Source organism: Chamaea fasciata, unplaced genomic scaffold, assembly GCF_029207755.1.
Source record: "Chamaea fasciata isolate MVZ Bird 193981 ecotype frontalis unplaced genomic scaffold, bChaFas1.0.hap1 SCAF_1, whole genome shotgun sequence".
NCBI classification, from domain to species: Eukaryota; Metazoa; Chordata; class Aves; order Passeriformes; family Sylviidae; genus Chamaea; species Chamaea fasciata.
This window is the reverse complement of record NW_027094086.1, coordinates 5488672-5504445: the sequence shown is the minus strand read 5'-3', so window position 1 is coordinate 5504445 and position 15774 is coordinate 5488672. Positions and strand designations below refer to the sequence as shown.

At 41.7% G+C, this 15774-nt stretch overlaps 1 protein-coding gene across 1 annotated transcript in view; it reads right to left on the bottom strand.

Moving 5' to 3' along the window:
- COL22A1 (collagen type XXII alpha 1 chain) overlaps positions 1 to 15774 on the bottom strand; it is a 201780-nt gene that overhangs the window by 148998 nt on the left and 37008 nt on the right. Inside the window, exon 4 of the mRNA XM_066203455.1 lies at positions 14767 to 14841. Coding sequence (XP_066059552.1) covers positions 14767 to 14841 — 75 coding nt within the window. The remainder of the gene's footprint in view (positions 1 to 14766; positions 14842 to 15774) is intronic.

Below are 15774 nucleotides of genomic sequence, written 5' to 3'. Positions count from 1 at the left end.
TTTTTTATTTTAATCACACTAATTATTTATTCTGTGTCAAATTTAAATATTGCCCAGCTGGTGAGATAACCTCCACCCTTGGATATTCCATTTACAACCAAAGCCATTAATGGTAAGGGACACTTTGTTTGTGGAAAGATTTCAACAGAATTACAGAAGATTTGTCATCAGGCCATACACTAAAAAATTAAGAACTCTGCCAACAATGAGATGGATCTCACCTAATTTCAGCTGTCTGAAAAGGAGACATATGATGGATGCAGGTTTCCTCAGTTTCCTTGTGAGTCAGCAGAGAAATTTAGGCGTCAACTCATCTTAAAGACAGGCTGAACCCCAACCAGGAGTGCCTCCTTCCTTTCAGCAGAAAGGGAGTTCATACAGATGGGAATTTTCAGAGTACTGAAGTTGTCTGATATGTATTCTGCTTACAGGGAATGCTATCCACTTTGTGCAGGGAGTAAAGCAGAGGTAAAGAGGACAGAACTGTTGACAAATCCCATGTAACTTATATTTACATTGCCTTATTTGCCATCAGAATTGCATAAAGGTTGCAGATTTTTAAATTCAGCTTGATTAACCAGCTATCATTCTCAAAATCTCCTCTGAAGAACAAACAAACAAACAAACAAACAAACCCAAAATATTGTTATTTGAGCTGAGAAAGTAATCAAGGCAAATTCCTCAAGTGGAACACACAAAGAAAGGCAAACCTCCAAATGAATTTGTGAATTAAAGGAACCTCTAAGATTGTTTCAGATGAAGGACAAGCAAATATATTATTATAATCACTCTTTCAACTACTAGTAGTATTACTACTGTTAGTACTAATATTATGCTATTATTACTATAATTTTGTTTACTTTGTGTGCCTGGAAGCCCTTTGCATTGATTATGTTCCCTTGACTTTAGGAATGGAACTGGAATATTGAGGGAGACAGCATGAAATTTTTAATTTTGATTTTTTTAGTCTGAATTAAAATATTAATGCAAAAAAATAAGCAATGCTGTGATCATTTCTGCAATATCTGACCAGGACATTTTACCTCACAGTGTTTTTTCACTAACAATGCAGTAAAAACTGCTCAATGAGATCTTTCCCCAAGGAGTTAAATGTGTCATACAGCATTTCTGTACTGGAGTTACAGCAAAAGCAGTCTGTTCTTTGGTTTTCCCACCACCAAGGAGGCACCATATTGTCAGTGGCATATGGAAAATGAGATGCTACATGTAACTTCCCAGTCCTCCCTACAAGTGAATGGGAAAGAGCAGACCTGCCTAAATTAGCCAGGGCAAAGATGCTGTTACCTCTTGCACCATGCCCAAGCATAGGGGGAAAGGGTAGGATGTTCCTGTTCTTAGCAGCTTTAATTTAAAAGGTGGCTTTTTGTGTAGTAGGGCAGGTGTGGTTTCCCAATTGGCTCATAAACCGCTTAATCAGTAATGCCATAAATATGGCATTTAATAAAATGCTCTTTGATCTTAAGCCTCTTACTTCATTAGAGCTTCTAAAACAATATGGGGCCACTGAAACCCTCTAACATGATTACATCTTCTGAAAGCCAGCAGACCCTAGTCCATATTAAAATTAAAACAGTGAGCTGAAAGAGAAGCTTATATTTGTGACAGCATACTTGGCTTGAAAAGTAATTTCTTATGCACTGCTCTGCTGATCAAATAAGCCGAATGTCTCACTGCCTGAGAGTTATAACCCCCTTACAGGAAGCAGCCTGTTTTCCAGAATCAGAAAACACACCCAGATCTTTCTGTTGCAGGGAGAAGATGGCAGAACTTGGCACTGGACAATTTATACATCATCTAACTTTTACACCCAGCCAGATTTTCTTTCACAGGACCAAAGTCTACAGTGCACCCAACGCCAAAGGGTGATCCAACAGCTCTGTACTCATCCCATGATCCTACAAGGTTTGTTTCAAGATTATTATCTGAAGACCTGACTAAAAGGGCCTTGGTTGGTTGCCCTGAATATGGGCTGTATTTCTGCCTGGCTCCATTAAGGATCTGATATGGGCTACATGGTGGAAGTTATTGAGCAGGTTGATATTTCCCTAACTCTCCTGTCTTCAGGGTGAAAAAAAAACCACAAAAACCAGAAAAACAGAGCAAAACATGTAAATTTTATTAGCCAGAAAACACAGAAGTGAGCAATTTTGGAAAGGTTTCTCAAAGCACGACAGAATCATTGACTTCTTATTTTGCTCAAAGCAGTTCACTGAAAAAAGCCTCTTGCTTTGTGCTCCCAAGGATCCCAAGGTAATACTCACAGGGGGAACAGCTGGGCTTCTTCTAATTGTAAGAGTTTTTGGTGAGACCACAACCTGGAGAGGAATGTGGGAAGTGGTTGAGAAAGGGATCAGGAAAGGCAGTGGACATCACAGCCTCAAGTGTGGTGTCTGGAATAGATTTACTACAGTGGATTGCCAGCCATGAGCACTAAAATCAAACAAAGCAGCTTGTGCAAGAAATGCTCCTTCCTCTGGTCTTGCTCAAACTCCCAGGTGAATTATCAACCTTGTCAATGCACTGGTGAAGTGTCACCAATAGCTAAAATCAGGGAAGTTGTCACCGCCTGCTGGTTCACTGACACCTCTGAAAACAGCAATCTGTGCAGCCTGTGATAAAATAGCTCATGCTGCTTTTACTGGGGGTCATCAGTGGCACTGAACTTTATTGTACACCAGAACAGTGTATGAATTCCTATGAAAAACAATAACACCTGGGAGTCTTTCAGCAAATACATGAACTTGTCTAATGTCTCTGCACTCTTGAAAGTTAAGTTTTCACAGATTTCCTGTGCCCACAAGGAAGAGCCTATATGCCCTCAGTGTCCCTTTTAACTCCTCCAGGATGGTCTGTAAGGCTACTGCCACTGTAAGGAGCCCTAGTTTTTGTTACATTAGTTCATTTCTGTGCTAATATATATTCTAAAATACGAGAAAAAATATGCTGTCATGCCATAAAATAAGGATACACATTGTATTTAATGAGGTAGGTCTAGCAATAAGTTATGTCAAGGCAGAGTGTAGACGAGGTTATTTTTTTTCTCCGGTATCTAAACATTTGGCATCCTTGTCTTCCACAGTGCTCTGTGCTAAAAGCAGCCATTTCTGGACAGCCAAGATGTGTCTCAATTCAGGGCTGGAGCAGAAGTGTCCAAATCCCAATGGAGGAACTGCTTACTTTATTCAGAATGTGTTGCTGTTATTGTTATAGTAGCCATAATCTGCTACAGTATTTCTGCTATTCCTGGCATTTCTTCCTCCACAGGAAAAGAAACCCTGTCAAGAGCTGAGCAAGTATCAGATTTTAGGCATATTTTTAAGATCTCACTGAAGTGTCCATCTCAAAGGATCTTCACATCTAATCTAAGCCTACTTTCTTCCTGTGTGAAGCCATTTCCCCGTCTGTTTGCCACATGCATTTTTAAAATGTCTCTCTCCAGCTTTCTTCTCCACCCCCTGAAGTACTGAAAGTTGCAAGAAGGTATCCCTGGCCCCCTCCCTTCTCCTGGCTGAGCATCTCAAATCTCTCAGCCTGTCTTCACAGCAGAGGTGTTTCAGCCCTCTGAGCATCTTTGTGGCCTCCTCTGGACTTTCTCCAACGGTTCCACTTTCTTCTTATGCTGGGTACCCCAGAGCTGGATGCAGCACTGCAGAGGGGGTCTCACGAGGAGAGAATGGAGGAGCAGAATCCCCTCCCTCAACCTGCTGCCCACAGGGCTTTGGATGCAGCCTAGGACACCAGTAACTTTTTGGGCTGCAAGTGCTCATGGCCGAGACATGCTGAGTTTCTCATCTATCATCACCCCCAAGTCCTTCTCCTCAAGGGCTGCAATCAATACATTCACTGCCTGGGTTTGGTCTTGAGATTGCTCTGATTCACGTGTAGGGCCTTGTACTTGTCCTTGCTGAACTTCATGAGGTTCAGCCCCACCTCTCCAGCCTCTCCAGATTCCTCTGGATGCCATCCCTTCTTCCAGTATGTGACTGCACTCACAGCTTGGTGTGCTCAGCCAACAAAGCTGAGGGTGCCTCAATCCCACTGTCCATGTCACTAAAACAAATGTCAAACAGCATCAGCCCCAATACCAACCCCAAAAACATCACTCGCCACTGGTTTCCACTTGGACATCGAGCCATTGACCACGACAGTTTAAATGCTAACCCATCCAATTCCTTATACCGATTCCCAATCCATCTTTCCAATCCATGTCTCCAATTTAGAGACAAGCATGTCATGCAGCAGTGTCAAATGCATTGCACAAGAGCAGTGCAAGAGTCTTCCAGATCACACTGTTTAGACCTGTGCCATTGCAAATGTTTGTAAAAAAATTTTTTTCCAACTATCTCTGGCTGTCAGAAGAAATTATTTCCAAAAACTTATGAAGGATAAGAGTTCTGTCTTCTTGCCCTGATTTTTTCACTGTATTCTACCTTTCCAGAAAAGATGGAAAAGGGAGCAGCTTGTAATTGCATGAGTAATTCACACTACATTCAGCTCTCCCAGAAGCTTGATTCAGCATCATCAGTCAGCAGCGGTTCCCTGACTTACCCCCAAAACATTAAGGACTGCACCTCTGGAGGAACAAACCAGAGATTTATTGACAGCCCACAAGCTCTGCATGAAGCACTGCAATGATGACTAAATGGGTTGAAGAGGTCATTTAAAAAATTAGTAAGCTAAATTTTACAAGAAGCTTGCAAGGGAATTTTGGAACTATAAAACTGTCCAGAGTCTACAGATTAAGGGCCTCAAGAGTGCTTTAAAGAGGTTCTTGCTATTAACCTTTTTTTCCACTGATGTTCCAGCTGGGATTCAAGCAGCACTTCATGCTGACCCAACTTTCCTCTCACCAGATCCCCAGATTCCAGTAGGGAAAGCAGCTAAGAGCTTAAGCTAATGATGAGGTTTTGCTAAAGCAGATGAAACAGGTCTTACACCAGCATGAAAGAGGCATCTTCCAGCAAGCCTTTTACCTTCTAGGTCATACTCAATAAGGTGGCTTAGAGCACATTTTAGATGGTCTCAATTTTATAAAATTTATATATCAGATTTACCCCTGGTACATGATGCCACCACTCAGGCTGTTGGTTAACTGATCCTGGTTTGTTTACTCTCCATCACAGCACTGGAAGACACAATTTCTACTTTTTTTTTGGCCCCAGAAAAGGAATAAGCCACAAGAGTTCCATGCAGACCATAAAAAGGAGTTTCATCTCAGCTCGAGCACCAATCAACATTTGGGATTTTGAGGAGCAGAAACCTTACTTGAGGTATACAGTGGAGTTATACCTCAAAAAGGAGCAATCTTCCAGAGGCAGTGAGGCAGGTGAGCAGGCAGTCACTGGACTGAAATGTGGGGCCACTCTTTCAGAAACATCAGTCTAAAGTTTCAGCCAAAACAGAGGGGAAAAATACAGCACTTGGTATCTTTACACAGGTAAGAAAAGATAACACTTCAGGAAAGATAAAACGAATATAAACCAGTAAGAAAATTATGCCAAAGATACAGTATGAGAGAGAATTGAAAAACAGAAGCAAGTAAGTGAATACACAATTCTAGCCACCCCACCTTGTGTAAAGGCTGTTGTAATCTACCCCCGACCTGCTATAAAAACAGGAAATAAATTCATGTATACAGCAGCTGCCTCTAAGGCAGCACCTTTCAACACCTGATCCCATGTTAATAACACACCACTTTATGTGATGCATTGTTCTGTTTATCTACATCTGTCCCCTGCTTCTCTCTTACTATTTTGCTTCTTGAGTTTTCAAACAGTTGCAAGTGGCATACTGAACAACACTGAAAGCTGTTTTTGACACTGAACTCTGCTTCATTACTGAAGACTTTTCTTGTGTTGAAGTCGTCTACATTTTCTCAGTAATGGACACTCGGCTTGGTGCCACAGGTCCTCTTTCAGCTCCTTCCTGCTCCAGTGATTTACAAGATTAAACAGGAGTTCATTGCTCCTTTGATGTCCTTTGTGTGCCAGATAGGCTTGCACCAGCTGAATTTAACTGAGACTAGTTGTATTAGGTTCTGGTTTTAATTAGCTCCTCTTTTTTGAAGGCCTCTTTTGAGTCCCTCAGGTTTCAAGGTGCTCTCTGTTCCTCCTGAAAACCATAAAATGGCACATCTGGAAAGTCATCCCTTGGGATAGCAGTGGGGAAGGGGGGACCTTGGTACAAGCAAGTAGTATACCTTTAAGGTAAGAAAATACATTTAAGGAAAAACATTCTATGAAGACCTGCTAGATTTTCCTTGTAATGTTGTCTGTGTTATAAGAAAACTCGACCAATAGGCTGTTCATGAAAATAAAAATATTCCCATTAATTTTAAATGTGATGAATAAGGCCTAACATTAAGGCCTAACATTAAAGCAGGTAGGGATTATTCTTTAGGAGACTGTCATGGTTGCTTATGCCAGGTGACCAGTACAAAACAGATTAGACCTACCAGTATCCCAAAACCTGGCCACAGCGGTCATCAGAGAGAATTCTCATCAAACAGACTAATTTAACTCCAAGAATTAGGAGTATTTTGTTAAGATTATACGTATGCCTTCTTCCCCTCATGAGTCCACAACAACCAGAAAGCTTGCACTGATGAAAAATCCATGGGATGGTTTCTGAAGGAGAATTAATCTAAAATATTTGGACTGAGAAATATCTGAAAGTATATCACAGTTAGACAACCTATTAGTCTTTTTATAGCCAAAGGATTGGTTGCTTCTTGGGCTATGAACTGTCAAAACTGAATTTGTTTCCTTCTCATCAATCTCAAATGCACTGGAATAAGAAAACTACCTGGATTGTTTAACTTCTGAGAGAAAGCAAATAGTACCAGTCAAAGAATCACTTTCATGTGTATGATTAAGGCTTTTTAAACCTTCTTTGTGAATCCAGATGTCAGAATTTGTCACTGCTGGGACTCAGACCAGAGAAAGGCTTCCACAGGGACTGCTCTGCTGTTACCAGTTTACTCCCTGCAGAAGCACATTTTAAGGTAAATTCAGCTTTCCTTTTCCATATTTCCTGACATTTTTGAGAAGCTCAGCCAGGCTAACTGCTCCAGCACAGACCTGATGTTGTCAGGTCATTCACTGAGTCAGGAATCCATTGAGATCCATGGCTTTGTGTAACAGCTATGTCTCTGACCATATTAAAAAAAGAGATTAATTTAAAACATGTTTTTTTTCTAATTCTGAGAACTCACCCCAGCTCTGTTGTTGTCAGCCTGGTTGTGCACACTTTAGAGGATGCTCTAGTATTTCCAGGCTCCTAATCCCAATGCACATTTTGGTGACTCCCTACTCCCTGCTGGGGTGTCTGTACATTTTCACTCGCCCATTCTTTAGTTCTCTGTAGAAGGGAAATTCCTTGGCACACAAGCCCTAAAGAAATCAATGTCTTCATGTTGGATGAGTGGTGGGTCTGGACACTGGGCCAGCCCACAGGACTGCAGTGGCTATGCTTAGAAGTCATAGATGATTTATTGATAATTATTGGCCTGCTTGGCCTGTTGTGTTTTTTTAGAGTTACTGGATATTAAAATGCCTTTGAACACAAGTGAACCATTTGTCAACCTCTGAAAAACTTCAAAGACCTTTTAAATGCAGGGATCTAGGCTATAGTGTTGAGATTAACTATTGCACAGTAGAATGGTAGAATCATAGAATTATTAAGGTTGAAAAGATCTCTAAGATTGAGTCCAACCATTAACCTAACCCTGCCAGGTTCATCACCAAGCCCTGTCCCCAAATGCCACATCTACATGTCTTCAGAATCCTTCCAGGGATGGTGATTCTACCAGTTCCCTGGATAGCCTGCTCCAATGCTTGATCATCCTATCAGTGAAGATATTTTCCCTAATATTCAAACAAATCTTCCCTTGGCACAACTTGAGGCCATTTCCTCTGGTCACTGGTTACCTGGCATGAGAGACTGAGCCCCAGCTTACCACACCTTCCTCTTTGGGAGATGTGAAGAGTAATAACGTCCCTCCTGAGCCTCCTTTTCTCCAGGTTAAACACTCTCAGGCCCCTCAGCTTCTCTTCATAAGACTTATACATAGACTCCAAAAAAATGAGGCAACAGGACCTCAATAAGGTCATGTGCACTGCAGGTATCTCATCTACCAGCCCAGAGGACAAATCCACCTCACAGCACAAGTCCAGCCATTTTCTCCAGCTCACAGGAGACTCACAGAACTCCTGTGACTACAGTTACCAGTCAACTGTTCCTTTCCCTGTTCGCTTCTCAGGAGTTACAGCTGCTATTGCCAGATGTCTGTATGTCAGGAACTCAGTTTCAAATTCAGCTCAGACCAGTTTCATATTTTCTGGGGGACTTCCTAGAGAAAATGGGGGGGAGGAGGAAATAAGAAGCCCTGAGCCCTATCCCATTATCACTGCCTAGTGATGGGCCACTGAAAAACACGAGAGCAAAGTGACTGTGCCATGGCACAGCAAAGCTTAATCCTTCTGCCCCATCTCTCACAAATGCCACAGCTGCTTCCAGTCCTGCCTGTGTGTGCATAACCCCGAGGATGGAGAGGAGAGTGGTGGTGTCTGCACGAACAGCCAGATCCACCAGCACTGCACACAGCCAGTCTCTGCTGGGCATGGGCATCTACTGACCCAAGGCAAATCCCTCACAAATCTCTGCAGCTGTTCATGGACTACTCACTGGCCTCTCGTGGGCATCCCAAGGAGACTGCCAAGTGCAAAGGGAGGGCACAATGCCTGTCACACAGGTACCACAAATACACTTTTTTCCCCGGGAGGACATTGGTTGAATGCTCTTGTTCTACAGGTCCAGCAGCCTGGGCACTCCAGTTTTCTCATGCTACCACCTGCTTTAGTGGGCAAATATAAATAATCCCAGGGATATCGTAATTAGCTAGAGAGTCACTGGCATCTCTGGAATGTGAACCCTGTGCTGCAAACCACAGGAACTGGAGACACACTGACAGCTAAACACAGCCACTGCAGTCTGTAATTGTAGGGGACTAGTTTTACAACCAGTGCCTTCATTGTAAAATGCCCAAACACCCTTTATAGAGTTACAGAAAAACCTACAGGTCATAAATGTTTTAGAATTTTGGTCATTTTCACATGGACGTTTTGGAGACAGGGAAGAGAGTTGGAGGCTGAGGTCAGTCTGTGGTACAACCCATAATGCAATTTCTGCTGTTGTTCACACACACAACCTTAGGAGTTCAAGTCAGGGCTTTCATGTTCCTCCCTTGCTCCATTAACACCATCCACTGTGGGATGTTTGATGCCATGTGCTGGTTGGAATTGTCCTTCCCCAGGGTTTATTTTTCTTAGCACCATGTGGAAATCATTTCAGGCCTTTCTTTACTTCCATGGCAGAGTCCCCTGAAAGCAGCAGCCAGTATCTCTTGAGGAGTATTATCTCCTCTGGTAATGTCCAAGACTAGAGCTCAGCTCATTCTTAATTCTAGGGATCATCCAGATTTCTGCAACCAAATCCCATGTCCAGCAGGTCTAGTCTAAAATACAAACAATTCAAATGTGAAGTCTTAAAACCTCAAGAAGTATAATTCGTTTTAAATAACACTCATATGTAGCTTTGATGCAATATTATGGCTCCTAAAAATAGACAAAGGTCACATCTGCAGGATGCAAAAATATTATCATTGTGTTTTCCTGCTTGGTCATGTCCCTTTCTTAAATGCTAATGGAATGAAAAAGACAATTCAGCATAATAAGCGGTATTAAATACAATAAGGGGGGAGAGGGGTGTTTGAGTATTATATATATATTGAGGGGTTACTGAGTATTTTAGGGCAGTTGAGTTAAATCCTCTTTTGTCTTTATTTCTCTTTTAAAAACCCAACCGAAACACAGTACTTACAATAATGCTCTTAGGACTTTGTTTAAACCATTATTAAGAGTTAGTTTAAAATATCAGACTTCCTGGAAGATAAAGTGATATTCTAAGTAGATTCCTTGCTTTCTTTCAAAATTCCCTGTTGATTTCTAATGCATTCAGCAGCATATTCAGTGTTACCTTCTGAATTCACATGTTAGGCAGATGCTGCTTTATTTCACTGACAAAAGTTTATCAGTAGTAAAGCTGCCTATATATTTTTGCTGATGAACCCTATTTCACTTTAGCAGCCGTTCCTGAATGCTACACCTGGAGATTTCTTATTTAAATGCTTTGAGACCGGAGGGTCATAGAGTACAAACCTCTGCTCTGAGAGGACTCAGGACTATCCATCACTGTTTGTTTGTCTCCATTAGTGCTACTTCACCTCTTGTCCCAGTGCTTCATATCTCTGACAGCTTCAAGTCTTCTTCTGATGTCTTGAATGTATGTCTCAAACAGCTGATAGTCATTTCCTATTGCTGCCTTTCTCCTTGAGCTTGAGTGGTTCCCCTATCTCCCTCCTGCTGTTCTCCTGATCTATTAACAGAGAGCAGTATTATCTCCCCTTTCCACCTGCACATTGCAAGATTAACCAAACCCAGGATTTTAATTGCTTCTATCTGGCTCCTGAACACAGAGAGAGCTCCTCAAGGCTGAATCCATATTTCCTGAGCTAAGGAGGTCTGAGCAAACTTTTCTAGATGAGCAGTAACCAAAAGCCCTGCCCAGCCTCAGGAATTCTCTCCTTCTCTACCTAGTCCAGTAATAACCTTTGATTTTTCCCCAGCTCTACAGGACTGTGATGTACAAACCTGTGCTAAGACCCCATCAGTTCCTACAGGAGGAATTTATAGATTTTAGTCCTGATATTGATCCTTACGTACCAAAACAGGCCTTTTAAACTGACCCAGTTAGTTGGAAAAAAATCTCTGCATTTTGGAGCCATTGATTCCAATCCATAGAGTGGAAACTCACAGGGGAGATTACACCTAAAACTAGACCCTGAGGGACTTCATCATGGCATATACTCTACCTTCTTTCTCCTTTTCCTAGAAACTCCATTATTGTCTCCCTGCCAGGCAGTTTCTGGCTCACTTTACATTTATTAATCTCTACCCTTTCTCACTTTAGCAATGACTTTCAAAGCAGCACTCAACAAAAGCAGATAGATGAGATTTACTTAATCCTGTTTGTCTAAAGAAAAGAAATTATCTGTCTTTTAAAAGGAAAATACCAGTTTAGAGCATTGGCTCTCCTCCAGATCACAATGGGTTTTTTTGATGAAGTTATTTGATTCTGCATGGAGCCACTTTCACTACCCTCACGCCTGTTCACAGCCTCTGACTAAACAAAATCCCATGAATCTTCCACCTCAGCCACACCACTGTTTCCCTTTATCACAAAGAGTTCCTCCTTTTATAGCTCATTTTATGTTTTATCTTCTATTTTTACTTCTGCTGATACAGAGTGATTCAGTTCATCCACTTAAATTTAAACACAGAGCTAAATGTAGCAGGTCATGATATAACTTGTGTGCAGGTAGGGTAGGCAAGAAAGGGCTGGAATTGGTGATGGCTTGTGTGAAACAATTGTCTGTGCCTTCTGTTGCTGCATTTCACCCAATAAAAATATAAGAAAAGAAAATTAAAAAATCCTCAGACAAATTATTGCCACCCTGACCCTCAGTTCTGAGGTCTTGTCCCTCTCTGAGAGAGGAAAAGGTGTTAAATCTAAGATTTCAAATACTGTTTTTGCTCTCCTCAAAATGAAATTTTCTCCAACTTCTCCTCCATGAGACTGTGCTTTGTGTCCATCTACAAATGAGTTCATGCAAGATATAGCTCCAAGATTCAGTGTTAAGAGCCTGTTGGGCAAGGATCAACTCCAGTTCCTAGTGGAGCACAAGGCACAGGTGTTGAAATCCTTGTACACATGAGGAGCTGGGTGGCAGAGGAACAGACTCTCCATCAGTGCAGGAGAAGGGAACACAGGTGACCTCACCCTGATAAGTAACAGCTGTGTTAATTACCCAATACAGCCTTGCCCTGATGAGTCACAGATATATCCAATAAAGACAAGTGTGATAAAAGGGAGTGGATTAGGTGGTAAGGTTAATCACAAAGGAGGAGGAACCTTGAGGAAGAGGGAACAAGAGGCTCAAAAAGAAGAAGGATCCTGGGAAGAGAGAATTACTGCTGTGAGGTCAGTCTGGGTCTGCAGTTACAGTCTGTTGTTGGAACATGCAGTCGCAGTCTAGCCAGGTAAAAGCCTGCAGTCAGAGTCTGAAAACTAATACCTGCAGTTATAGTTTAGTAAATAACCCCCAGTCACAGGCTGCAAAGGAAACCTACAGTAGAAGCTTGTTGCAGCCGGGGTCCTTGAATAGTTGGAGTCAGGATGACCGAGCTGTAAAGAGGAATAAATTGGGACACTTTTCATGCTGTGATAAACAGGAAGTCTCTGTCTCAGCCCATTTCTATCCTCTAACAAGAGAGCTGCTGCAACACCTCAGAGCTGTTACCCACAGACATTCCAGAGCTGAACATCCCTCATAACTGAGAGGGAGCAGGACACAGGCTGTGCCTCAAAGCTGAAGTGCAGACCCCTTTGGGGTGGAACACAAAAGCCTTTCAACACAACACATCCTTTTGGAATGGGAAGTACAGCACAGTGGGCCAACTGAAATATTCCAGTTTAGCTGGAAGAAGGCAATGTTTTTTTTCTGTTGGAATCACACCCAGGGGCCCAGAGCCTTCAGAAAATGCTGTGGAGTAAGTAAGGAGCACATAAGGAGCGGAACAGCACTTTGGTTTTATATGATCCATCTCCAGCACCACAACAATCTTTTGCAGACCCAGACTATCTGTTCCATTTTATCCAGGAAGGAAGCACACATTTTCCTCATCACCTTATCATAAAATGAGAAATAAATAATTTTTCCACCATATTGGAGCAATCAGGAGCCTTCTACAATCCTCTGTATTGTTGGTGAGGGACGGAAGTTGTCACTTTTAATTAAATATTTTAACTAATCTGTTGTTAAGACACTGAATGCAATGGTAAACATTTACAGTGAACAGATATCCCTTAGGTCAAGTAAATGACAGCTCTGAATGATCAGTCTGACCAGATGCTGCAAAAAATTATTTTTCTGCTGCAGAATTCCCTAACATAGTGGAAAAAAAAAAAATCCCTGTGATACTGACCAAACTGGAACAGTTGCCCAGAGGATCTGTGCAGTATCCATCTTTGGAGAAACTGTAAACTCAATTATACAAGGTCCTGAGACATCTGATCTAACTTTAAAATGGGCCCAATTTCGAAGGAGACCCTATTTTGAGTGGGAGGTTGGACTAGATGATTTCCACAGGACCCTTCCAACCTGAACTAACATACAGATCTAAGAGAGAAAAGTCATCTTTTATTTTTACATGCTGAATATTGACTTCTTTCCTAGGAGGGAAGTGGGACTTGGAGATATAAGGAAAAATACCTCAAAAATACTACAGAAGAGCCGAAGTCTCTCTCTATATATACATATATATAAATATTACTGCATATAGGCATGTACATCTAACTCTACCCAAAACTTTATTGCCAGATCTGAATTGGGATTCCTGTCCTGGACATTGTTCAACAAAAGCTTTTTTTAGAAGTCAAATAAAAGCATAGAGTCTACCAGTTAGCCTTGAAGCAAAATTCAGATAACATGAACTGGAAATAGGAATCCAGTTGTAGCTCTATTCTTCTGGAAAGAATCACATAGAAGGTGATCATCTGGGAAGGGGCACAGGTCCTACTCATTTTGAGCAGCAGCTTCCACTGCAGATATGTTCATTCAGAATCAGTAGGGCTGAGGTACTCTCAAGTTTGCCCAGCCCAGAGACAGGAGGACTTTCAGGACAGGTTAATGCAAGACCCAGCAACAGACAGCAGTTCAAAATAGGTGTTTGGGGATAATCTTCTTTGGTCTAATGATCACAAATGATGTTCCCACCCAACATTATCACAGGCTCAGATGTAATCAGACTGCAGCCAAAATAAGCTTCCCACAGACAGCACAGTTGGAGCTGATATTTTGTGCAGACAGTGAAAAATCCACCAATGAAAAAACACTGAGTGAGTAGCAAAGCTGTCAAACACTGAGCCTTTCTACTCATAATCAAGCTGTAGAAGAACCTTCAGCATCCCACTGCAGTGAGTTGTGTCCTTAGGTCAGTCACAGTTATTCCCAACTCAACGTTGAAGGGCATCATTTCTCTGCCAACTGCTCAAGCAGTCTTGGGAGGCTAGAAAAGAGACACAGTCCAAGCAAATATCTGACATTAGGTCCTTCAGCTGGCTGAAAAGATATATCAGACCTCACAGAAAAGCAGAGATCTGACCAGACTGAATTTCCCCTTGATCTCTCACCAGTGGTTCAGAAAATCTTTTATTTATACAAATGCACACATAAACCTTTCTCCAGTGGTAATTACCACTGTGCTTGGATTTCCACAACAATCACAGATCAAATAAATGGACATTAAAACTCACTAAATGTGCAGTGGTAAGAAAAAAGTGATCTCCAAGACTTATTGCACTCCTCTAGCTACTCCACTAAGCTCCACTGGCTTTTTAATTTGATGCCAAATCAAAAGAAGGTTTGTGATTAATTTGGTGTTGGCTGTCAACAGAAAATTCATTTGGAGCCTGACAGTTTCTAATACACTTCTTCACCACTGAACATGTGTTGGAATAAGAAAATTCCATCTAGGAATGGTGTAATGAATCAGAGCATCACACAAGAAATGTACAGTTATACTATTTCAGTTCCCAGAGGTACAGCAGAAAAATGTGTCTGTTTACCTGGAATCTCATCAGTGCCCCCATTGGTGTGTTTGAACCGGTCTCCTTCCACGTGGACATTTGGGCACAGGACATCTGAAAAGCAAAAGAACCAGTACGCAATTATCCCAAGGAAACACATCATTTTGGAAGCTGCAGAACTAACAAAAGCTGATCTTCTGGGTTTTGTCCAGGCTCTGCACATCCTAAGTACCCTTCCTCTCCCCTGTAGCCTAACTTCACAATGGACAAGAGACCCCAGTGCACTATGTCTGGTTTTAAGACACCTTTTTCTGCCTGACCAGACAGGAAGACAGAATAGATGAACTGAGCCTTTCCATCAGTTGGGACAACACTCTGGGTTTGTATCTTTCTCCTGTCTGTAAATGTGCATGAAAGTCACAAAAAAAAACCCGTTAAGAAAATACAGAATGTGCTTCCACTCTCAGCTTGGCTGGAAAGGAAGTTCTGAAAGGCCAGTTGACATTGGGGTGCTGCCCAAACTTTTCAGAAAGGACAGCTCCTACTCTGGAAAACCTCCCTGAGTTTGTTCGGGCAGAAGTTGGAGTTAAATAACTCAAACTTTGAAGAGTATTCACCCTTACACACAGGTTTTAAAAAGTCATGAAAATACCCAACCTTTGTCAGCCGTTTTTCATCCTCCCAATTAGTGTCAACACAATTGCAGAGAAATGCTTTTCCACAGAGAACTGTCTACGTATCCAACCCTTTCCTGCCCAACCTCTGAAATAACTTTATTTATGCTTTCTTTTCCCTGATCAATAGGTTATTGCACACTTGTAAACAATGGGGACAGGTAGCTCAAGGGATCAGTTTAATGAGAAGAACTGGTAGAGATATTGGGTCTGTATATGTTCAATGTTATAATTATAACAATAACAAAAACAAGAGTAACAATAATAATAATAATAACAATAATAAATATGTATCATTATATGTATCATATTAGAATCATTAGAGCATGTCCAGAGGAGGGCCATAAAGATGATCTGAGGCCTGGAGCACCTC